Source organism: Symphodus melops, assembly GCF_947650265.1.
Source record: "Symphodus melops genome assembly, chromosome: 5".
Lineage (NCBI taxonomy): Eukaryota > Metazoa > Chordata > Actinopteri > Labriformes > Labridae > Symphodus > Symphodus melops.
In genome coordinates, this window is record NC_136695.1 from 10365762 (window position 1) to 10392646 (window position 26885).

Below are 26885 nucleotides of genomic sequence, written 5' to 3' on the forward strand. Positions count from 1 at the left end.
ATGATCGGTGTGATATTTAATCTCAATAATATTATTATTTTGTAACAAAATCTTTAAAATTGCATTAAATTGGGTTAGGAGCATATATTGAGTTATAAGTCCAAGCAAAGTTCAGCACTGTGAATTCTTTCAAAGTTCCTCTTCTCTAGGCTGTAATGGAAAAATAAATAAAGTAGCGGTTTATCCCTACTGTCAGGATTTCACAGTCAGATCACTTTCTGTCTTTGAGCAGTGCTTTGTCAACAGCATAATGTCTTCAAAGAGTTATGAGACCAAAAAGGGGGTTGATGTGAGAGCATTTTAGTCAGTCACTATGATGAGAAAAGAGGTCAGAAAAATCCTAGCAAATGCTTAGCCATGCAAGAGAGCTGCACTGAATATTTTTCATTCTAAGACTGCAATATCTGCCAGAGTGTGCAGAAGTCTTTCTTCCTTAATTTCCTTATTTATCTCAAGGGTTAATAAGGTATAGAAATAAATAATGAAAAGTAAAGCAGAAAGTTTTTTGTTTTTTTTTGCTCACTTTTTGTTTTCTGGCCCTGCAACTTCAAAAGCTACCAGAAAATCACAAAACTTATTTGTGCTTTAGATTTTTTTGTAATTAATGACTTGCCAAAATAATATTGAATTGAAAGGAAAAAATTCCTCGTATCATTATTTTTGAGAGTAGTACTTTGAGGGATTCTTGGTACTGTCAGCTTTACCAGTCCAATATATTGAGAAAAAAATGCATGCAACATTGTTATTAATATCTGACAATGTGAATAAAAGTGTGAGAAATGAAATAGCAGATGCTTTCCCATGTGGTGAATCCATCAGACGTATGGTGTTATGTCTGGGCCAATCTATATGATGAAGGTTTAACGAGTGACCCAGCTCCTTCAGGAAACACAATCTGGTTTCATCTGAGTCTTGATGAAATCTGAATCCTCAGCTAAGAGGAAGTAGGTGGATGTCATATGTACTTCCAACACTGAAGGGGGGCTACAAGCAAAGGAGAAGGTATTAAGTGATCTTTTTTAGTCTGCATTCATACAGAGCCAAGGAGGACCTCTGCAAAAAAGGTCACAGACAAGGGTGCTCTGTGCAAACACAGCTGTCGAACCTGCGTGCTCATATGTGTGTTTGTGTACACGCACGCACGCACACACACACACACACACACACACACACGCACACGCGCGCGCACACACACACACACACACACACACACAAGCTGTCTGTTAGTGGGGCTCCGTAGCTGAAGCTTTAATAAATCCCCCTCTCGTTCTCCAGAGAGCCAGAATCTCTCAGCACACATTATTTTTTAAATCCCCAAGCTGCCATTCAAAACAAAGACGCATTCTGCACTTTTTGTCCTCTCCTCTGATGCTCATTGTATCAACCCTATGGTCAGTCTTTCTGTTCCTCGTTCTCTCAGTGCCGACTGTTTTAAATAGTTGAAGGCATTCCTTGAGTCTTTGCATGCATCTTAGATTAACATGGACGTAGCAATCGATCCAGATGTTATCAGACCCACTAAATCACTTGTTATCACTGTTATTGGAAGGCCTCAGACAGGGCCAAATACTTAGCATAAGGTAAACAATCACGTATCATCATTAACTGTTCCAAGTACCATGCGGAATGTGAACTTTGTTGTCATGTTAACAATAATAAACACACAGTCTACAGATTATTGTTAGTTTAGGGCATCAAAACTACTTTTAATTTGGGATACAAAAGGGAGGTTTCCGTTTATATGGAAAACTAGCGTAAGCCAAACTTGGTTATAGGTAAAATTTGTAGTTTGCACCATCCAAAACGTAGACCTGTATTTCACCTGCTTCGCCCAACACATCACTTACAGTATATGTGTTGTTGTACCTCACTAGTTGAGGATAAATTGCTGCTCATCTGGCTTTGATATGACGCTCTGTCATCGCGATCTTTAGTCAATATTTTTTGAAAAAGATCATTTGATGGTCTGATGACAACCAAATTCGCTTACTTTAGAGCCTGTAATGACAAGTTCTGCAAATTCCTGAAAAAACTGTTGTAATGTCATAGAGAATAATAACAAGAAGCCAGTGGTATAAATTACGACTACCAAAAAATACTGTTAGGGGAGTCAGTTTTAAAACCTTTCTTTTCTCCTTTTGAGATTTTGTGAATGATTAAGTGATGTCTCTCTCTTTCTGTCTCCCTCTTTTCCACCTTCTTGCTGTTCACCATAGGCATGGCTCTTGTTTAAGGTTTCTGTCTGTGAAAAGAAAGTTTTTCCTTTCAGCTTATTCAATAGAGAGAGTTGATGGAGAACTGGACAGCTTGTCTGACATCAAATATCAAGTTTAAAGTTGGATGATTATGGATGCAAACATCCACATTTATTAAATGGTGAAATAATCACCCCAGACTTCTGCCTATTGATGATAACTCTATCAGAGACATTTTAGCACGTTAGTTACTTTGAAAACTAAGCATGGATGTCACTTAAGAGACTGCAGAGCTGTAATCATTCATCCAATCTCTGAGCCCATAATTACTCATTTTCCGCCGATCTGGCTCCGTTGGGGTAAAAGCTTTGCTGTTCCCTGTAGTTGAGAAGCCACCCGGTTATTAGAGTCATGGCTTCCTGCATGCTGCCAGCTGGAGGGGGCCCAGACCCAGGCTCCCTCTGGACTCTAGTCTCTCTGGGTTAGAATGGACCTTAACCAGGCCCATATGTGAGGAGCTGTGATGGCTCTGTGGCTCACAGGGAAACAGATTCAAAGAATCGTCGCCATGCAAGCAAAAATAAGTTATACAAAATTTCATCAAGGAGTGCAATAAACAAATGCAGTACAAGCCCCAAAGGGGAGCAGCATGACACAACCCGGCTCCATTCAGAGAGGACTGCAAGGATCAGTGTATGGACACGAAATGAGTGGCAATGTTGAATACTAAACATCTCCCTACCCTGCTGGCTGTGCCTTAAATTCAAACAAACCCAAAGCTAAGCCCTCAGTGTGAGCCTTTACAGAATAAAAACAGGACGTCACCACTTTGACTGATGTGTTCTGTGTCTTTGGGGAATAAATGACTGAATATATTCCATAGATTTGGAGCACTTGTATAAAAAAGGAGGAACATGGTCTCATTGTGCTTCTTTTGTTTAAAGGTTCAAGTAAACTTGTTGATAATCAACCAATTTAATTGGTTTGAATTCTCTAAACTAATAAGCAAATCAAATCGTTTCAAATGGTTTTAAAATTCTGCGTAATTTAGATTGTTAATAAGAGTGGAAAAAAACAACAATTTCTCAGGTTCAGCTTCTGACAGCTAAGTTAAGTTCCCTCCGAATAAGGAGGGATTGATACCACTGAACTCAACAGCACCTACTGTAACCAAGCCTCTCTGAACACTTCTCAGGAAGCTCTTGATTTTAATTTGCCATTTAAGAAACCTTCTGATGGACATTTTTAACAACCAAAACTTGAAGGAGGTACACTGAATCATCTGTGATTTAAGTCCCAGACATCAGAAACCCACAGAATCTGGCTCCGTCATACTGAGTTTGCTAAACGGATTAGCATCCTTTTTCTAACAGCATCTTTTGATATCCATGTTGAGATGACAATTGCAGAAGTCATAAAATGAGTTGGAAAAAGATGATGAAATGATATAGAGAGTCAGTACAGTATAAGTTTACCTGTCCGACACAGCCTTCATAAATTCATCCAGCAGGTCATCATAGGCCTGGCCTCGCACTCGCTTATGTCTCAGCCCAATGTACAGAGGGTCCTTCAGAAGCGCCTGCAAAAACACAACGAGAAAGAAACCAGGTTCATAAGAATAGACGAAACCTATCCAATACATATACAGAAGGAGAAGCAAGGGAGAAAGGAGTTAACACGCTAATGCGTAATGTTCCCCCAAAATGTTTGTCTCTCTAGCTGAAAAAGGAAGTTCCCAGTAGAAACTGGGCATATATCAACAAAAGAGACATTGTGTATGAACATATTCCACCTATTTGGCATTGCAGGCTGATAACATAGTTTTGCACATTATGCAAAAATTTACTTAGGGTAACCAGTTAAATCATCGCTTTCCTTACATGTTTCTCATTTCATGGTGCTGTCAATTGCCCACAATGCAATTTGGCTCATGCTTCTAGCCTGAGGAATATATGATGAACAGGACATAGAAATCTGTTGATCTCACTTACTTACTCTACCACCTCGTACATATATGTTTTAATATTCAGGCTTAAACAACAATTATCAGACCTTAGCACTCAAGTATCATCATTTGATGGCATTTATCAGACTTCAAACTGTAGCCACAATAGGTACCATGTAAGGTTTTTGGAATGCTAACAAATACAGCTGTTGGAGTTCCCTTTTCTAACCTTAGTTTCAGAGAGTCTTTAAGTTGTTGCAAAGTTACTTTCCCATTATGCATTTGTCGGGTGAACAATAAATTGAATAGGAAAAAGCAAATTAATAGACTACAAATAAAAGTGAACATGTGCAAATGTTGTGTTGTCTTCTTTGCTCATATAGGAACTCGGGGAATATACAGAGTGAGGTATTTTATGCATGATTTATGTCCAGACTTGACATTTGCTGAACGTGAAAATTAAAGAGAGTGGAGAGATATATACAGCCCATGAGCAAATCCTCACACATACACACACCTGGGTTTCTATAGACCTTAGACTTATTGTAACTTAAACCATGTGTGTGTTTCACACAGTCTGTAGAGGATGTAGAAACTTCTTTTTTATTGTGATGTCCATCACTTCCACAAAGTCTTGGGGCAAATCTCATCTTTTAGCTATAGTTTTGGTAACATCTAACAACCATAAATATGTAATAAAAGCTTTGTCTTTCTACAAGAATCCCAAAAATATTTTTCAGGCTTGATTTGAAACTTTTTATAAAGCCACCAAGACTTACAGAATTTCTGCCATGATGTGCCTAAGATTATTCAAGTAATGCAAATAACTACAATATCTGATATGATCAAACGTGCTTTCAGTGTAATGCAATGAGTTCCTAAAGGAGGATAAAGATAAATAAGTAAATAAGTGACTATAGCAGCTAAATAAAACCAAGCTGGGGCTTTATTTTCTACTTTTAGATTACCTCCCCGGTTCAGTCCTTTAAAGGCTCACTAACAGCATGAAGGAGATGAAAGAGCAGCCCCAGTGAACCTCCACCTTTGCACCATGGTATTTTGAAGAAAGGGAGGGATACAGCAGGGAAGTGAGAAAATGAAGAACAGGGGCTGATGGGAAGCCATGTGTGTGACAACAAGACAGACAGAGCATGAAAGAGAGAGCGAAGCTGTGATGAATAAGGTGGAAGTAACAGCCACCTAGCAGTGATAGATCGCTTACAGATTTTGCTTTGGGGTAATCTTTGGGGCCCATATTTCATCATATTTTTGACACGCTGAACCTGCTTGACACAACGTGGCACAAACGTAAAACAAGCTTTAGATTCATAACTACACAGATGTTAGAAGATAGACTCATAATTTAAATGTGTTGCTTTAAATGAACTCTCTGACTTCTAGGAAATGTTGATCCAAAAGGGTGGAGGACTGTATCTGTATTCGTCTTGTCATGTCTCATTGGGACAGGCGGCCTTTACTTGTGATGGATAATTTGAGGGTGCCACTTAGCGCGGCTTGGAGAGGGCAGTGGCCACCTCTCGATGGCAGGGTCAATAGCTGGCATGTCCAAGAACAGCTCAAAAGGTTTATTTAAAGCTTTATTTATTTGAAGTTGACAACTTATTTCCTGGCAGGCTTTTAATGGCCAGTAATAGGCTAGAGTTAGCCCAGTTCAACTGTAACCATAACAAGCATTTTTACGTGATGGACTGATATCAGAGAGCGCCTTTGGTGGTCATTTCAAAAGATGATGCAAGAGCATGCAATGGGAAAAAAATATATGCTTTTTGAGAGTTATTCACCTCTGCAATTTGTACTTGTTGTACTAGTTATTATTAACTATATAGAGTATTATGGAACATAAGTTGAATTATTGAATTACACGATGTAAAAAAAATCCATCTTTAAAAATTTAATCGAGTTCGAGGAGTTAAATTGCAGGTGATTATTCTGACCTTGTTGACTCTGGGCTGCACTGTTGACATGATCTGTCTCTCTGTTGAAGATTATCTTCTGTTGATTGGCTAAGCTGTCCTTTGGGTTGAACAGCCCCTTTTCTATCAGAAAGGATTAGTCCCCGTGTGAGGCTTAACAGTTCATGCTTGCGAGAGACACAGAAGCTCCATTTACAATCTTGAAACTGTGTCAAAGCATTTATAAAATCAAATAAAATACAGCTTTTCCTTTTTGGTTTGTGTTTTTGTAGTGGAGTGATGGTTTTACATTCAGCGTTGAAGTTTTACAACATGACTGCAGTGATAATACTAATTCTGTAAAAATCTTGAAGAGACCAGAAATCATGACGAGCTGATGAGGTACAGGACAGTAGACACAGACTCTCACAGCAAGTGAGTTAAGCTTATTTAAGGTGACTTCCAGCCTCAGGCAAACCAGACAGATAGAGTTCAGGTCGATAACAGGGTGAAAAATATGAGTTACCATCAATGCTGGGTGAGAGTCGGAGGTGGTTTCCTTTCAGGGAAAGGTCTTCCATAAAAGTCAAAGAGATAAGAGATTCGCAAGGAATGAGCGCTTATAGCTACTGGTTGTCACAGAAGATTAAACACATATACCCAATGCTTCTGCTTGAAAAAATAACTAAGCAGCATCCTAACAGACATCTGACAGGTTCTGAAGCGTCATTTATCTGATAACATATTAAAGGAATAGTTTGGCATTGAGGGAACATGCCAATTCACATCCTTGAAGAAAATGTGTGGATTAAACATTTTGAGCTTTTAGCTCCTGATAGCATTTGGTAACAGGTCAGGCACTGATAAAGACCAAAGGCCACTAACAGTCTTCTTAAAAGAGTGCACAGACATTAAAGAAACATGCTATGTTAAAGAGCTGGCTTCTCTGACAACACAGCCGCCAGTATGTTCCCCTCCTAAGTTTTGAATCCACTATGTGATTTGTTTTTGTTTTGACCAGTGAAAGGAGGCGGTTTTAAGGCACACCCACACAGCCTTTTTGGACTTCAATTGGTTTGCCAGGGAAACTGCAAACCAACAGGCAATGGAAGTGTGCAAGCGAACTGGTTCAGACATGACTAATTTTACCTCACTTAAAAAGTCTTATTTTTCTGGACTCCACAACCAGAAACTTGATAAGACTAGGAGAAAACCTGGAGATTCTTTTGTAAAAATGGAGAGAGGTTATAGTGCAGAGCGTTTTCTAGACTGACGCAGAGCGAGCTAAACACGCAAGGTTCGGTATCTACAACATGGGAACGCCACTTGGAATAGGCTATAGTGTGGTAGGGACAAAGGAAGACAACTCTGTTTAATGTTTAGAATATGGACTGCGTTAAAGATTTTAAACACTACATGTCAGGGTTACATATTGCTCCTTCAAGTTATGCACTAACTATTTCCGTAGAAAATACAGTCATACTTATCAGGCGTCTCCATTCTCCATTGTTTGGATCTGTGCCTGCTTATTTCTATGTTACCCCCACATCCACTCAAGGACAAATATAATCCCATAATAACAGTAATTTTAATAATATGCTTAAGCTACCACTACCTTATGGACTCCTAGATCTACAAGTAAAACACACACACAGTCCATTTATCCTATTACATCTCATTTAACCTGCCATTCCTGTAAAATACAAAACAAAAGAGATGTAAAGTCTGCCAAAACCAGTGGCTACAATAAAATCTAGTCTGAGTCTAGTTTGGCCATGCACATGTTAGCAATCTTGGTTTCAAATAGGACCAATGGTAAAAGCTGTATCTACTACTCCTCATAAGTTGTTGAAAATCATAAGAAAGAAGATATAAGAAAATGTAACCATGACCTAAAACTAACTTCCTACAAAAGCACTCATTTATGTATGAACTGTACAAACAGTTTACAATGTGGTAATTATGGAGATAAAAATGTGTTAGGAGCCATTGTAATAAACTTTGGATGAAACCCAGCTCAGCAGTAAAAGGCAGTTGTTTGATCAATCATCTTATCTAACCTGAAAAAAACTTAAAGTGCTGAAATATTTGTAATTTGGCATCCGGTATAGGGCAGACTGAGGCTATAATAGAAACAATACTAAGAAACATTTTGCTAAAGTGGACACTGATGTCCATTCATGTTTAAAGCTGCTGCAGTAAACAGAGAATTTAATCCGTAACTAGTATTAGCAGCCGTAACCAGGATATAACTAACTGAGTGGTAGATAATGTGGAAACCTATAACTCATAGAGAGCGATGCCAGTAAAGGAGGAGGTCAAAAGGTAGAGCTGCATACTATGGGCTTATAAAGACATAGAGCTGAGGTGGTGGACTTGGCAGAACGAGAGACTTTTTTGCTTTCTTAATCCATTTCCAATGGAAAAGAGGTCTACTGTTGCAATTTAATATCTTTTATGGGCTTTCTGGGAAGACTGTGGTGCTCCTATTGTTATAATGCATATGATTAGTGACCTGGAGAACTTTGAGTAAGTGTTTATTGGGTAAGTGCTCTTATAGAGAGACTTCAGGCCATCAGTGATGTTATAACCTGCATGCAATCAGGGACTGTCTAATATTCTACATCTGCACAATCCAACAACTCCTTCTGCTTCGAAGGTTTCTTTCTTAATTTTATTTGCTAACTCATCAGTCATCTGCAACATTTCTCATCCTCAGGCCTCATGAGACATTTGCTCAGGTTGAAACTGAACTCCAGGACTGAGTCATGCGAAGGCTGTCTTGGAAAAGGAAGGACAGCGTCTGCCAGGCTGAGCTCAGCTGTGTCAGGCAAACAGGCATTTGAAGCTGCCCTGCCCTGGGGTAAGAAAGTTGTGTATATATAGAATTGCACACAGACTATTCTTAGTCTGTTTTGGGCTACAGAAACACGTGCTTCCCTTACCCACAGCTTGGATCAACCCCTAGAGATGAGAACAGGGATTATAGGTGGGTAACTGAAGCTTGGTTGGCTGCCACTCTCTGTGCCTGGCTGAGGGGAGAGGTGCTTTCCCAGCTGGCATTTATCAATGGAGCTGCTTACTTCACTGATGTAGACAGGGAGTTTCCTGCATGTGAAGTGTGAGATGTATTCTCTTTTTCTTGGCTGAATTCTGTATCCTACCTGGCCACAGTAGGTAAGCAGTATTCCACTTCTGGAAAACTGTATCATGAATGCCTTGCATGTCATTTTTTTGGAGTGATATTTTGAGTTAAAGGTTTTGGGGCAGTACAGAAAAAAGTCAACAAAAATGTGTCCTTAACATCTACAATAATTCTAAAATGTATGTATGTAAGTAGCTTGTGTTAAATTGTTGACTTACAATCTAGTAAATGATTCCACGTTTCAGATCCTCTACATTAGTCAAAGCAAAAATATAAATCGAAAAAAATATATATGACTCTATTCTGTACTTTTACATGAGCTGCAGTGGTACAACTAATGATAAAACGTACAAACAAAACCCTGCCTTCTCCCATTATTTTCTTATTTTTGGGACGTTTATGAAAATATAACAACATAAGGATTTAATAAATAAAGATGAAGCTACATGGCTTGTAGGGGTCAACTTTTAAATCTGTTTTTTTATGAACCTCCACTTTGAAATGCTACGTAATCTGCCTTTAAGTAGGCTTTATAAATACATTTCACTCTCTCCCTATGGTGGATGTCAGACTCATTTCAAAATAACATTATATAGCAGTTTGCATGTATAACTGTAAATAGTATGTCACTTATATTTAGACCTCTGCAATTACCTCATTGTCTGTTCCCACATCCAGCATGACAGGAAGGCACTGTTGTGGTGGCATGCCTCCACAGGCTGTGTAGAGGGCAAGCTTGCCCACTGGGATACCCATACCATAGCAGCCCAGGTCTCCCAGTCCCAGGATCCTCTCTCCGTCTGTCACACAGACCGCCTGTCAAAAAATATGCATGTTAGCAGAACCTGCATAGGACACAACAACCACCTCGTCAATATAATTGATGTGACTATGGTGTATGCCATGTGTTGTATAACACAGCAGTTCTGGATTTAAGTCTCAGTAACTAAAATTATCTTTACCAAAACAAATCCTGATGCTACTCAGGAACATGTGTTTTACTTCAGGGTTGGCCAGGTCCTCCTTCACCCTCCTGCCTTTCCATTGAGAAGACCCGAAATAAAGCCTCTGGGGTGATTCCAGAGCATATTAACAGCAGAAGTGTTTAATTTGAAATGTTCCTAATTCTAAATGTTTTTCATTTCCCACCATCGATGTGACGCAGAAAACCCTGGCATTCTGTTTTTACGGCCTTGTTCTTCTCACAATCTAAGAGTTTATAGGCTGTCATAAGTTTTCCCATATATTAATACCTTTTACCTCCATAACTATCACTTCGTAATATGTGACAAAGAGGCTGCCAAGGCTGATCAGTGGACCTCTCTCACCTTGGGTCTTGGAGAGGTTGCTCTATGGAGTTGTTAAAAGCAGCCCATATTAGGGGAGTTTATGATAAGACCACCCCGACAATAAGAAGCAGCGTGTCAGCACCCAGGTAAATGCCCTGCTGTTGACAGCTTTGAACAGGTGTCTGGGGCTGCATGTAAATTTGACATGCCAGGAATGCCTGCTGCTTTCGTCATCCTACATATGATCAGATTATGACTTGCACACATAGTTGCTCTATTCGGAAGATTAAAAGAATATTTGGGGATTTTGGGATGTTGGCCAATACAGCAAATCGAGAGATCCAAATCCTAATAAGGGATAAGAGATCACTGAATTCAGTGAATTAACTTTTTTAATTATAGTTTTTATGTTAGGTTGAAACAATTATGATGAAATATGAGACAATATTTGACTTTTAAATTGACATGGGAAACCATTTCTCCATCTGAGACAGTAATGTCTACACGTTAAACTTATAAAAAGGTTGCTTAAAGGGATCCGGTTGTTGACGTGAATCAGGAGTCATAAGGGTCCCTGCATGTGTGGAAAGCCAGTAGGGAATCAGCTGCTTCAGCAACATGTTTGATGTGTCTTTGGGAAAGACACTTAAGCCTGAATTGCTCCTACTGCTTCGTCGGTGGTCTTACCACATAGCGAGCACTGCCATCAGTGTGTGAATCAGTGGGTGTGACATAGATAGATAGATGGATAGATAGATACTTTATTGATCCCGAGGGAAATTCAAGTTGGTTTTTTTTAGATAGATAGACGGAGCTACTAAATGTGCGGCCACTCGCGTCGGCGCACAGGTGAGCACATGTGGTGTAAAAGCACTTAGAGTAGTCAGACTTGAAGACCAGAAAGCCGAATATAAGCTCAAGTCCATTTACCATTTAGTATGAGTATTGACACGGAAGCTAAGCCGTGTACAGCTATGTGCTGAACCAGAAACACGTAGTTTAGCCACTTAAAATAATAGTTTTAGTGCATACCTTTGAATACATGCTGCCTCACCTTGGTGTCTCACAGACTTTTTAACCCCCTGTATAGCTTACGCATTATGCACACGGTATACGATTAGGAGGTATATGAATAAAGACAACATATGAAGTAAAACTATTGCCATGGTAAGAATGAAATGACATTAACAGAGGAGACAATGGGACTGTAATGAACGAAAAGAAAGAAACAAAAATAAATGTCTTCAAAAAGAGTATCAGTTATCATAGTAACACTTTTTTTTGTTGCGTGTATTTTAATGTAAACCATTTTATGCTCTCATTATTAGGTCCAGTGACCTTCTTCAACTTAGCATGGCACAATGTAAATGAGTAAAAATAAAAGCAGCAAAAATCAACCTCTTATAGGGTTATTACTAAACACAGCCTCAGCCACAGCATCAATGAGGTACTCTTTGTTTGTAGGGTCTGCTCTACACCATATCTTCCATAAAAAATAGTAACCAATCTAAGTAGCCTAGATTAAACGGCCATTTATATTTATTCATGATCTTTTATTGAACTTGATAAAAAAGACCCAAACCAGTCAATCTGTGGTAATACTTTACTGTCTTACTCTTTTTCTAATTATTTTGTAATTAAGTGTTTAAATACTGATGTAACGCTCTCATTTCACTGATTGAGTCAAATTTACCTTGATGTCCTTTTCTGGCCAGTTCTGGAGCACGGTAGAAATGTGACCTCTGTCATGGATAGTGATGAACAGCCCCCTGGAAAGTGGAGAAAACAAACAAGCATATGAAAAAGAGAATAAAAAAGACCAAACTTTTCACACATTTAAAAGGCCTCACAGAACACATGGCAGTTGTCCTACTCACTCCCCAAGTTTATGTAAGGCCCTAATGCAACAAAGTGAAACAATGCGAAAATAACTTTGCCATCAAGAATGGAAACCTAAAGAGTTAAAGACCTCATGAAAACTTAAAACCTTTTAATATAGGATTTGCAGCTTTAAGCTGTACCTCAGAGACTGTTTGATGTTCAGATTATATTTCTTTAATGCCTTTCTTTCTTTGGACCAGTTCTTTATTGAATTCTCATGGCACCTGGGATTTTAATGTTGAGCCGTAGGCCTCAACAGGGAGTTTGTCTTTGGACCCTTGAGGCTCCCAAAATATTCATTATAAGAATCTAAAACCCTTTTTCTTTCCTTTCCTTGGTCCATGGTATCACGGTCCTTCCCTCTGGCCCAATCCCAGGATAAAGAGATCATCTTAATGCGTGGGGTCCAGATGTAGCTTCTTTACTTATCCAACGCTCTAAAGCTCCTCAATGTATCAGTGACAGTAAAAATATTACCACTTTTTTTTCCTCTGCACATTCACTGAGAGACACTTTTTTTTTAAAACAGCACTGTTAAGGTGATGATGTGACGACCAGAGAGATCTTTAATTAATTAAAAGTCAGCACTATCAACATTAATGTAAACTTAATATGGGTAACCACAGAAAGGGATAGGGATGCTTTTGTCATCGTTATTGGCTGTATGCAGGGACTGTGAGCCTTTGGGCTAAACATGAGTTAATATTAACGCTCACAATGACCTTGCTAAAATCCCAATGTTTTACATGACGTTTTCCATGTTGTCTTAGTTTAGCTTGTAAATATATTATTATATACTGATTATAGAACAGCATTTTTGTGAATATGTTTAAAAGACACTCAACTTTTTGAATGTGTTTGCAGTTATTCTGTTTTATAGTTCTTTTAATGAATATATCATCATTTTACTGTTGGTCAGCGAAAGAGGACATTTGGTTTCAGCACTATAGAATTCTGGGAAGCTGGGATGGCGATTGAGATAAAAATCAAACCCTGAAAGAATAGGTTTATGAGTTACATCCCAAAATCAAACAGAGAAGAGAGAAATAAGGTGGTAAAAGAGATGGATTGTCTTAAACTGACAAACCTTTATCAAGAACTTCGCAGGTCACTCTAAGGTCGCAGGCTATAAAATCAGGCATCCGCCATCTTAACACATCATGCTGCTTGAAATGCACCATGGGGAAATCATTTTAAAGAGTAAAATGTCACGAGGAGATGTGAAGGACTTTATAGAGCTGGGGTTTTGACCTCAGAGACTGGATGTGAATGAGAGAGCGAAAAGGAGTAAGGGCTGCCTGTGGTGTGTTTACCTCAAATATGGAGGACGTGAGTCACTACAAGCAACAGTAACATGAGGAGTTTTGTGAAAGAGCTTCATCAGGGCTAAAAGTTTAACCCCACATGATGACTGTTAGAGAATGAGTTGGATGTATTCAGACAGGCAGCGCTGTGGTAAAACCTAAACCCTGTCAACCTGAAGGCTACTAAAAAAAAGTTATTGTCCAGCTTGCTATTATTTCTCTCCTCGTTCCTTCTCATTCCCGTTGCTCTGTGTTTGAAAAAGAGCTGTTGACCTCACGAGCTTTGACCCTGACAAGTAAAGTGATGTAGAGCTGCACTAGTAGGGTGCACAGAGCCGTAACGGTCTGAGGCAGACGCGCAATGCACACAAATCTGGTGGAAGTTTGGGGTTGACACCTTTTCACAGTCATTGAAGGAAGAATGTGCCGTGTTTTGATCCAGTAGATGTCGCCCCTTGAGCACCAGCATGAAAGCAAAAGAAACTGCTGTGTGGCGACACCTCGGCCATAATGAAGCTTTCGCTTTCTCCCACCAACATATCTCTGAGTCTCCTGAGTTTAGCGCAAGGGGAAGATAATATTGTCCTTTGCTCAAACTGCAATTGAGTGTAGTCTGCATTGTTCTAATGTTGGTACACTTTAGTTCGCTCGTAGCTTCATGTGATCTAAAAAGACTTAGTCAGCGAGTATGTTATTTTTCTTTTCTCTAGTCCTTGACTAAAACAGTTTTTATAAGCAGGAGGAGGAGTTGATTGTCATGTTTATGTAAACACCATAAACACAGCCAGCGGGGCTCCTCGCTCATTGTTGACAGTCATGACTCAGAGAGACATTTCTTGCATTCTGCTGTATTTATATGTGAAATGTTGCACATTTTTCCTTTAAACACACAAGAAAAAACAACTCTGGTTAAACAACATCACAGTTCCAATAACCCACAGCCAAAATAATCTAAGATGTGTCATAATGTCAGAAGTTATGTTTTAATTCCTCATCACTGAGAGATAATATTATCACAGCAACAACAGAGAGGGTAAATAAAAGCACCATGAATCTATGATAGCAAAAACAGCAGCTGTCATAGGAATGAGAATGATATGAATCCATGATCTACAGTTTGTGTTGTGAGAGGTGAAGACAAAAAAGGGAAACAAAACATTGCTTTTTTCCCCCATGAATTTGGTGTGAGAACATTGTTGCAAAGTGAAGTCATAATGAACAAACTGAATTTTCTTCAAGGGGTTACCATTACTTTGGGTTTAGGCTTTGGGTAAAAGGAACATTTTTCCATCTGATTAAAGTTGTTTAGCGAACATAAAAGCAAAACCACAACATGTCCTGCATTACCTCCAGTCTGTGCCGACTGCTGGAGAAGTAGAAAAGACACTTTGTCATTCTTCGAAACAGTGGTTTAAAACATCTTTTGTAAAAAATGCACCCACTTAGGCCTGCACCCACTACCTAACACCCACTACCTAACTGTTGGAAAAAACTCAGGTCATGTAAGTACTTAACAATAACACATTAAAAACGAAGGTTTAGTCATTTTTTTATTAATTTGGATATTTTAGTGTAAAAAATGTAAGCTAACCATTCCAAACTCTATGTGTGCGTGCATGCGTGCCTGACCGCTGCTGCTGGAATAACCACATTGAAAAGCAGTCGCCTCATTTGTGTAGATGAGTTGAGGGCCCCAAAGCATTGAGCTGTCTGGCTCCTTCTGTATGAGAGAGTGTGGCAGGAACAGAGCGGGTAAAGAAAAACAACCTGATGGCCTAAAACAGCAGACGGCGCTGACCTGCAGCCCAACACAAAACACACCACAGAGACTGTGGAAGGCAGCGAGAGGGGGGGGGGGGGCATGAGGAAAAGCTGCTGTCCACGCCATGACCCCAAAACACATAGAGCCCCATAAGGAGGCTGGTCTCCTTTCATTGACCCGTGTCCACACAAAACGCTACCAGTCACAATTCTTCCCCCTAACTGCATAACCTTACTCTTCATTTTGCTGGGCGCCCTCCAGTTAGCATGCCACATAAGGTTCAACTGACACACTGGACACAAATCACTGAGAACGACTGTGAAAAGAGTGTGAAAGGTCACTGTCATGCACTGTGAGATTTTGCCAACTAATTAAGCTTCAAATCTGCCACAATAGACAGGTTCTAATGATTGGTATGTGTCCCCTGAGTAAAACCATGACACTTTAGAAATGCCCCATTGAAGCTAATGTCTTGCGTTGTGACATTGCCCCCCAAAAAAGAGTTATAGATCAAATAAGTTAAGAAGACAACTCTTGTTCTACTGTTGCATTTAAACTTTTCAAACAAAGCAAATGCTTCTGACATGAACAGCATAGAATATTTGAGAAGTAAATGGATTACTTCAAACTTTTGTGTAACCATGACAGGATTTATTGTATCTTCTGTGTAGGAATTTGAATATTCAAACAACATTTCAACATTTGAAGTTTCTGTCCCACAAGTCATTAACACTACTCACAGAAAAAAAAGTTTGTAGTTTGTAAAAATACACAATACTAAGAATTTAGGACCTTTTAAGACTTTGTGGATCTACAAGGCAACATTTTTCCATCTCTGTACCTCCTTCAGCCCTCGGCCAGCTGGAGCTGTCAATGGCCCCTAAAACTATAACTCTCTGTTTAATTACGTTCTCACTCACACACCTTTTCTAAAAGGTTATACAACATGCAAAGTTATATGCTGGTCATGTTAGGGCCATGACAGGAACTGGATCACTTAGTCTGCCTGTGAGGACTGACGGTGTTCACGTTTAACAATCTGAGTGATGTAATCCCAAGTCAAGTCAAGTTTTTTTAAACCCTGCTTGTAAGGTGTCCTTGGGTTTTTTTGAAAGGCGCTCTTGAATAAAATGTATTATTATTATTATTATTATTATTATTAAACGTGAGCACAACAGATGACAAAAACTGTGTTAAAATAAACTTTTATGACATAAAGCCTCTTGTGTACAATCACTCACATTTTTTTTAAGAAACTGATGCAAGAAAAAGTTCTTACTCCTAGCATAGAATGACTCCAATGAAGCAGAGCGATCCAAGCATCACTCTGTCTTTTAAAGAAAAGGAAACACATCTGTTTTATAATAGGAGTTTCAAGTTTAGATCCATGGCTTTTCAAAACAGGTTCAAACATGAACATTGTTCCAAAATTAACACATCACATCTTCCTGCCAGACCAGCTGCTGGGACTATGAGACATCATATTATTAAAGCTGGGAAGTACCAACAGGCCTCACTGAAACAAAAACATGATGTTACCCATAACCTGCCATAGATACACACTTATTTCCATTTGGTCATGGTTGAAATTGTCACAAACAAAGGAAAAGGTTTAAACCAATAACTCAACTATAATTAGAAACCTCGTACAAAAAATAATAATTATTCAAAAAAGTGGAGGGGTGGGGTGCATTGGAGGCTGACCCTGCATCACGTCATTAGCGTTAGCTGAGAGCCCATATGAAACTGACACGGTGTGTGAGTTGTTGATCTGTTGTGTTTTGTTTGGACACATCAGTGAACAGATGGCTTTGACAGTTTTGATACCTTTTTTTGCAGCCTTTAGTAAAGCTTGGTGTTCCTACAAAACTGCAGCACTTTTTCCAATTAGGAGTATCCAAGCCTGATCACTTACAATTTAAATGCAGCTTAGCAAAACCTGCACTAAATACCATGCAAAAAAAAATCGGTCATATTTTCACAACGCTGCTGTTTCCCAGCAGCCGAAGCAGGACCAAACAGAAACACAAAGATATTTGAGACTTCATCTTGTTACTGGCAACAGTTGAGCTCTTGTTTCAAGTCTGCCAAAGTAAACCAAACATTTCATCTCAATCAATGATGTGAACCTTTATCTTGGTTTTGGCATCATGGTTTAATTTGTTTTAAAGGCCAAATGCCAACGATTCAATGAACTGTTAAGATACTGGTCTGGGTGTGAGAAACATGTCAGTCTGTCAGCATATCAGCTGAGAAGAGTAACCTCTGAGGTTCCATGACAGCATCAAGTGATTCAGCACAGCACACCAGCACACACAGAGACAAACAGAGCACTCTGGAGGAGACAGATTCATTTCTCTGACTGGATGTGGTATCCAACCACAAGCTGTAGAAAGAGACAGACGGCACAATATTGAAGCAATGAGACTGCTGGTTTCAACTTTCTTGCTCCCTTTCCTGAGTGGTATTTAATAAGGTAATGGTTTTCTGTGAAAATATTTTACTTCTTGCACAAACTATATGTTACCTCCACTGTAAGTATCCATATAACAGGAGAGTATTATAAGTGAGGTTGCTCCCTTTGGTTTTGTTCCTGCTGATCATTTGCAAGGCAATTAAGTTAGTGATGCCAAAAAAGTGAAGCTTTGGCATCACAAGTAACATTTATTCTCTAGCACATGTAGCAGCCAAGCAGCTGACCAAACCAATACAGGAGAAGAAGAAACTGAATAATGCAGTGAGGGTCTGAAAATGTTAATCAATATCCATGATCACTCTGTTGCCAGAGCTGTTGCAAACTGCCCATTTGAACAATAACTAATGGGTGAAAAAAAAAAGTGTTCTGTAAACACAAAGAATAAATAGAAAAGACAAAAGGGACCTGGATAATGGGTGAAAAATTAAACTCAGCTTGACAAACACAGTTATCCAGCACATAATCCATCTCCCTGTCTAAGCACATGTAAGCCTTTGGTTCCCTGTGTTTGTTCATGCTGTTGTATAATGTCCTATTGAGCTGTCTTTCTTGAGAATTTCTTTAAAGAACTTATCCAACAGCAAGAGGCAACACAGCCTAGTCATTTTGTCTAAGACACAGCTCTCATCACTTGGAAATGAAACATGACGGGTAGGAATTCTCTTTCCATTGCCTTTTCTTTACTTTCCCTTCACACCCTCCCTCTCTCTGTACATTATGACTCCCTCAAGACAATGCCTTCTTCTTCTACTTCTTCTTTTTCTTCTGCCTCCCACCCTGCATAGCACACTAAAACTTTGAGAGAATTCCATCAGACTCCAAGTATTCTACAAGTTGCCCGATTCAACCCCCTCTTTTTGCACAAGCAAGGACCAGTTCCAGGCCCTGGTCTTGGAAAACCGTAACCCACCCCCCACCTCATTCCACTGCAACCCACTGAAAACAGCCGGGGCCTTCACACAACTACTAATCTCCCCCCAAGAGGCCTTTCCAGACTTGAAAAACTCAAGAAAATGTAAGGCCAAAATGAACACAGTTTCACCAATCAGACAGCCTTTCATCACAAAGGGTATCTTACTGAGGCAGAACATAGACCAACACAATATCTTTGATTCGGGCCAACTCGCAAGTGATGAAAATAGCTACCAGACGGCATGAAGTCGGGGTTTTATGTCTAATACTGTTGCAGCCTGGTGGAGAGAGGCTGTCCAGCGTCCAGACAACTGCAGTGAATGTCAAGCCTTTTCTCTCAACCAACATTACATAACTCCTGGGGCAAAAAACAACAGGGAAAGGCCCGTTCCAGCACAAAGGCCCTGCTAAAGAAATCAAAGACACAGACCTGATGAACCCAGCTAGCTATTGGAGGAGTTTTAGCCCTTTTGCAACCAGGTTTCCATTCATTTGCCTTTTCACACACGTCATGACATTTGGACATGGCATTGACGTTTTGCGTGGGTTGCAAAGTCCCTTTCGAAAGCAGTTGGATTTGCCTTGGCCATCAGCTGTGCAGCCTTTGCAGAGTGTTTATTTGCAAATGCTCCTTTACATTAGCAGAGCGGCTAGGACAAGAACACAATGTATATACAAGAAGACGTTATATCCCCTAAAATCCCAATAGGTCATGCTTGTATGAAAAACAGACACAAAGGTTACTGACGATAGGAGAGGAGTTCAGGGAACATGTGTAAAACCATCAAGCACTGTTTGGATGACAAAGATGAATGACCCATTGTGTTCTCTTTGACATTCACAGAGATGTGTATTCACTTAAAGGCATGTCAGGAGAGGTGGCAGGTGAACTGCTTGTGTTCACAATAAAACAGATGGAGAAATGTTTTGAGGGTCTTCAATTCTTCATGGCTTATCATTAATGAACTATAAGACACAAAGGAAAAGGCTATTTAAGACAGTCTGCAAAAAACAGTGGTAATGTACAGCACAATGCATGTGAGGCTCTACTTTTTTTAATTATCCAACAAGCGTTCACATTTGTCTTTATATTTTCAAGTACAATACTTAGCTTATTCATGTTCCCATCATTATGCATAACTCCCTGCAGTATTCAGCACCAGCATGGAAAAAGAGGATCATTTTCTAATAGTTTGGGTAGGTTAAAGTACCAAAGCAACTTTGGTTGCTTGGGGGGGGGGGGGCTTTAAAAAAACAATTACAGAATGGTTTGGGTTAAATTACCAACTCTCCTAGATTATGACCTTGTTTTGTTGTAACATTGTGGTTTTTAAGATGGTTATGGTCAATGGTTAATGCATTGGGGAAAAAAATAACAAACATCTGTTGATTTCGTCTTTTACTGTCATTTACTCTTTGTTTAGGTTTGAGGAGTACTTTGCCCAGAAAGTACCATCACTCCTTATTCCCTTCCTGAAAAGTGTGGTTCTTCATCATTAAGATTGATGAGCTAAGACACAAATCAGTGAGCTCACCACACTTTTACATTACAAACTTTTAGAAATTCTTCCTAACTCTGCTGGTCAAACAAGAAGAAGTTGTACACTGTTTAGGTAAAATTTCCCTGCAAGGGAAATGAATCTCTCTGGAGAGGAAACTGGAGATGTAGCTCTCAATGATGTAATGCTGAGGTCTAAATTAAGGTGATGTTCAAGTGCCAGTGAAGAGGAAATAAACAAAGATAAAAGAGGGTCAAAAAGAAAAGTCAGCTTGGATCAAATCCTATTTGTATAAAGATGTCAAAGGTCACAAAGAGTGAAAGACAATGAGACTACATCATCTTAAAAACCAGTCAAGTCATAGTGACATCATCTCTTACCCAAAAGGTTAATTAAAAACTGCTGTGTTTATGAGTGGTCACATCTCCAACTATCCACACTTAAAACCTGTATAGTTTCTGTTGATTAAAGGGCTGAAATGTACTAATAAAATCTGCAACATCTTGTTGTTCTCTTTTTAGTAATGTAACTTAGACATGTTATGAGATATAAAGTTGCAAATATGTCCTCAAGAATTGCCTCATGCAAGGGGAAAAATGAATGCCATTAAACAGTTAACAGTTATCTTTCATTGTTTAAATATGTCGAATTTGTTTCATTACTGGGTTTTTTACTTTTATAGACAGAGCAAATGGACTGTGATGCTTTTATGTATTTATAAATAACATGTCTTACTTCCACTTTTGAACCCATGGTGAACGGTTTATGTTGTTTTCATTCCATTTATTTTGATTATTCACTGTGGGTCTTTCCATCAACAATGTCTAGACCTGTTACTGGATTTCAGTTATTATCTAGCAACTTCAGACATCTATCTGAGGGCATCAATAGCCTAGTGGTTGAGTCGCTCCATGTACGGAGGCTGTTGTCCTTGTCACGGCAACTTTGGGGTTCGAATCCGACCTCAGCCCTGTGCTGCATGTCATCCCCCACTCACTCCTCTCAATATGTCCTGACTCTCTTGAGCTTTTCTATCTAATAAAGACAAAAAGGACCAAAAAATTACATAGAGAGTTTCCGAGAGCTGTGAACAGTCATTATTGCTTTCTTCTTTAATTGTCATGAAATATGATGGCTGATTTTGGTGTCTTTTAGCCAAGAAAAAAAAAAGAATGTTAAAGTTGTCTTCTCCTGTTTCCTACCATTTGTTGCTGTGTTGAATTAATGAAATGAAATCAATCATTTGTAGTCAATTTTTAAAGTTTGGAAGCCATTTGAGTAATTTCTCACACAGAACCCTGAGTGCAGATGGAAATCATCTAGTTTTCTAACCTTGGGCCAGAGACATGACAGGCTCCATGAATTCACAGCCTAAGTTGAGTTGAGAGCTGGTGGAACTGTCAAAACAAAGACAAATGAGCTTTTAGCACCTTCTTACCACATGTATTAACAAAGTGGAGGGAGTATTGAACTGACAAGAGAGAGCAGAGTTCCTTAGAGAAATTGGTGTCAGATCCTATATGTTTCCATTCACATAGAGTATGTGTTTTCATCTAAGTGCAGATATGAGAACGGTGCAGTTAAATAGTGATTAATGTGTGATCTGTTGACTTTGCTCTTATCACCAGAGAGGAGTGTCCCATGTCAACATGATGCTGACCCATTTTCAGAGAGGTTTTTTAATGGTCTCTTTATGGTGAGGCCTCATGGTTCACTATGAAATTCACGAGTTAACTGTTTTTTAAAAGATCCTTTTGGATTTATAAAACAGAGTACAAGTCCTTCAAACAATAGAACGCCTATATCTAAGGATCACTAGGTAGGGAAACACCATATTTTGGATTTAAAAATGTCACTGAAATCTATGAAAAGCTTTTGGAGAACCAATCTTTCTTTCCAGGAGTCATTTTCCAAAGAAAAACATGCTGAACTCCTAAACAGCATATAACAACTGGGTGCTGAATCCCAAATAAGTGCCCTAAAGAAAAATAAGGATAAAGACAGCGTTCCAAGTTTTCCAGTAGTCGCTCTTCTTCAGCATGTTGCAGGCAATGATCAGACGTTTCGACTGAAACAATCAATCAGAAATAAACAAATAAATCTTCAGATTAGTGGTTTTGGTCCGTACAATACAGCTATAACATGTTAAGTCTCCTTCACTCTCAAAAAGGGGAAACAATTTGGCTGCTTTAGATTGATCAGTTTGGCTTTCCAACTGCAAACTTTGAATCTCCTTCATCTTTGCTTGCAAACATCAGTGAGCTCTGTCAGAGTACAGAGAAGCAGTGGCAACAGTTTGGATCTGACAGGGGTGGTTTTCCATTTTTCGTAATCTCTGCATCTTTCCATTAGACCGTAAAGTGCGTTTTACACACTGATCCTGATGTGAAGAAGAAAATTGGATGGTGAGTCTGGGAAATTTGGAGTGGAGTTTCCATTCAGTCCAGGGGGAAACAAATCTAGATTTAACAAATTACTGATACTTTTTCATGCATGCTGTTGGTGGTTTATAAATTGCACACTTCATCAGATCAGAGATTTACACTAAGCTGTTTATGTTTGATGCTTTTAAAGTAAATTATTTGTGACCTATGTATGTGTACAAAAGGATGTGCAAAAATATCCATTGATAGAATTACTAACTGTGAAGGACTACAGTTATCTTAAAGCCAGAAACCAATTAATACACACTTTCATATTTAATATGTTTACGATTAAGCATCTGACAGTGTGACACTATTTGTATATACTAATACTTTTCACACATGTACTGGATTACATCACACATACCCATCTGGCTGTTACAAGTCACACATGAATGAGGCCAACAGCATAAAACAACTCTTTTTAGAGGCTGGCAGACCTTCTATACTAGTGTTTGTAAAGCCACCTCAAACATGTGCTTTGGCACCCAATGCAATATGCTCACGTTTCTGCCTTGACAGGTGCAATAAAGAAATGATATAGGTCTACTTTAATCCATAGTCTCTTAGTGGATTTACAGGGGCCCCTGCAGCAATAGTTGTGGGGAAAAGATAACATCGTTAAAACAAACAGAGCACTTTAGTACAAAGATGTGGAAGTGGTCAACATTGGAAAACACACGTTATTCCGTACGGTATTGTATTTAACTCAACAATCTGAGTTTTACAGCCTCACCACAGTCTCTCAAGGAGGATGAAAGCTACATAGATTCAAGTTTAGGTTACTTCTAAAGGAAGTGCCGGCAATTGTTTCACTTTTTTTTACAATATACATGAAATATGGTCAACAATCAGCACTTTTGTCATTTTGCTTTTTATCGTACATTTAATGCACAATGAAATTTGCTATTGCAGGGAATCTACCTTCATAGTTTACTTATTTTACATACTGTATATTAAATGACTTTCCTGCCGTGCACTGAAATACTCCAAAAAGTATGTTCTAGATCTACAAACCAGGCAAAGTATGATTCATTCGCAGCATCAGATATGCTTTATGGGCTCATCAGAAAGTCGTATTTTCCAGTGTTGGCTGGTGAAATATCCCCACAGTAGACTAACATTTGCCCAGTGGAGATGGTGTAAGGGCAGCGGCCAAACTGAACTGTACTCTGTAATTTTGTGTTTTTGGTGGGGAAGTAGAAGCTTGCATTAATGCATCATTCAGCTGCTTTAGTAGAGTCAAACTGAAATCACAAAATTTAAAGGAAAAAATAAATAAATCAAAGGTTCCTTTTCATCCTCTGCCAGTATTTGATTGACCATGAACTGGCAGGCTGAGCCCTGGAAAGAGACTCCTAATGGACATGTAAGACCTGCAAGGTGGATCGCATAACAGAAAAAGACACCCAAAGACATCAATCAGTTGATTCAAGAAGGTTCGCAGAATACAAGAGTCTCAATTCAGTCGTCTCAGAGGAGTCGACTGAATACTTTTCATTGTGGAATTGTGTTGGTGCTTCTCTGATTCGTTCATCATTTATTATCCTATTGGATACCACAGGAGAACTGGAGTTACAGTTTACTGTGCTATTACGTTTCTTTGCTTTCACTGGCACTAAAACTTCCTCCCACATGATCTTTGTATATTTTCAAACAAGATCCCCAAAGTGCAGAATTAATATTTAGTACTAATCCCATATGTTTGCCATGCTCCTAATGAGCTCACTGTTGTTTTAAACCATTTCTTTCCTCTCGGCTTCTTAAAGGCTTCTTCCTTTTAGCTGTGGCACATACGGACTCACTCATGGTCTATGAGAAAGTAAATATGCAATAAACAAATACATTAAACAAAGCCATGCTATCGGTTACAATCAGGAAGGAAACTCTCTCTGGACTTCCTTTATGTGGAGTAGTGGTTGTTTAATGTCCATGTTTTCAGCATGTTATCATGGCTCAATAGTTTTGTTGATTAATGATCCAGAAGACAAGGGTCATTTATTTTTCCCCTGGATGCTCTTCAATCCAAAACAAGTTGTTACTCTCATATGTGTGCAGAGTAACACTGTGTGTGGGCCTGCAGGGCTGAGAGCACAGCTCAAATACCCCTAATCTGCAGGGCTGGGACACTATATCATGCCACATGTGCCACACCAGAGGTGGCAAGGGACATCTTCCACAGACGTCTGTCATTATGCCTTTCTAACCTCCTTTCGCTCACCCTAAAGCTCTCAGGTCACCCTTAAAAAACGTTTTTATGGCATCCTTTAGTTTTTTGTTTATTTATGTGTCAATATACACTTTTAAGTAATATTTCATATGTTTCAAACCATAGTATTTCAGAATGGTTCATTCTCCCACACAGATGTATGATGGGCTAATACATGTCTCTAAACTACAATAATAGGATTGTTGTGAATATTAATGTTAATATAGCTTTTGTGCAATAAAAAATGGCTAATAGAGCCAGTCCAAATTTTAGATGCATCTCTCCATGAATAAAGTGCTAAACATGGATTTCACTTGTTTACTAGTTTAAACTTTTTGGAACTCTGACATGACCATAGGCCTTGAGTAATAATTAATTAATGTCAAAAAATCCAACAACACCAACATTGAATTGAACCTGATGATGATAGCTGATTGCTTTGTGCTTTATGCTGCTATTGTTGTCTTTAAACAACACTTAAAAAACACATCAGTCAGATACACAGTTGGACTGTAGGGATATTTACATACAACCCTGCTGCTACAAATCAGAGCTTGCAGACAGCAATGGAAGGAGGGAGCTGCTCTTTGACTTTCCCAATCCAGATTTACTCTGAGGTGACCTCAAGGTACTTAACCCTAAACTGATGTGGAGCAGTTTAGTGTCTTGCAAATAAGACTGTATACTATGCAACTCCCCATTGTGCAAGTATGAAGCTGTGTAAGTATGAACAGGATGTATGTGAAAGCTTCCTATTTCTATAAAAATACTGACTGTTTAAATACTGAACTAATGTTCAGTTATGTTTTTGTCTATGAATTCAATATAACCTTATCCTTTTATGTGTCAGTTCTCAACGACACTCTGTAAAGTAAGTCATTTTAAGAGGATACTTTTAAAACTTTTTGCACATTGATTTATTTCACTATAGTGCAATTAAAAACCTAAGCATTCTAAATCATATTGTAATACAGTCAATACTAACTGTGGCTAATAAAGTTTGAATTTCAGACAAGAGAGAGAAAGCATCTGGTCTTTGCCATGCCCTACCTCTCAGGAGATTAGAAATGCCTGTCTTCATATCCATCCCTGACAGACAGCTGTAGTGGACATGCTGACCCTTGATCCTTAAACTAAGAATCTTCTAACAGGCTACCGATAATCATCCATCTCCATCAGCAAGATAGATTGGCTTGGGTCCCTTAACAAGAGCGCTCCTTCAGTCAAACTTTGAACTCATGACAAGTTTATTTGGACCCTCGATGGCAGTTGACCACAGAGGCATGATGACGCTGCAAATGGCTAAATGAAACCTAATTACATTCATGTAATCCTTAGGATAATTTTTCTGTTACTAAAACAGTATCATTTATCACAACTGAGTACTTTCGCTTGTCAAACAAAGTGTACAACCTGCATTCATGGTGAACACAGACACAGACTTGTGTGAAGACAGACCAACTCTCTCTGTTGAACACTGTCTGCTCATGAGTGTACAAACTAATAAAAGTAAGCATGTCTACTAATCTTATAATGTAGTGAATGTGTTCCTTTTTCCTGCTCTCCTTCCTGCCTCTGCTCCGTCTAAAGATCAGTGAATCAGCCTTGTTTAGACACTTAATAGGGCTTGACCTTTGGCCTCTGGTACAGAGCCTGGTGTCTGAGTGTTTAGTCTCCATGAGGCAGATTAGTGGGTAAAGTCAGGCAAGACAAGGCGAGGCTGCTACGGCCATACAGAAAGTCTTTATACCTACCTGTGAGCCAGTGATTAGAGACCTAATCTGCTGCTGTGGTGGTCCAGCTGAACTACATGCATGCAATCACACGCACGCACACACGCACACACCTACACCTACACACACACACACACACACACACACACACACACACACACACACACACTTGCAGATACACAGAGGCATTGGTAATCCA

The 26885-nt window shown here is 39.1% G+C and overlaps 1 protein-coding gene across 1 annotated transcript in view; it reads right to left on the bottom strand.

Annotated features, from left to right (window-relative positions):
• The window catches only part of me1 (malic enzyme 1, NADP(+)-dependent, cytosolic), a 69355-nt gene that overhangs the window by 8866 nt on the left and 33604 nt on the right, over window positions 1-26885 (bottom strand). The window contains exons 4-6 of the mRNA XM_079343546.1: window positions 12181-12256; window positions 9853-10014; window positions 3671-3774 (exon numbers count right to left, since the gene is read on the bottom strand). Of these exons, the coding sequence (XP_079199672.1) occupies window positions 3671-3774; window positions 9853-10014; window positions 12181-12256 (342 nt within the window). The remainder of the gene's footprint in view (window positions 1-3670; window positions 3775-9852; window positions 10015-12180; window positions 12257-26885) is intronic.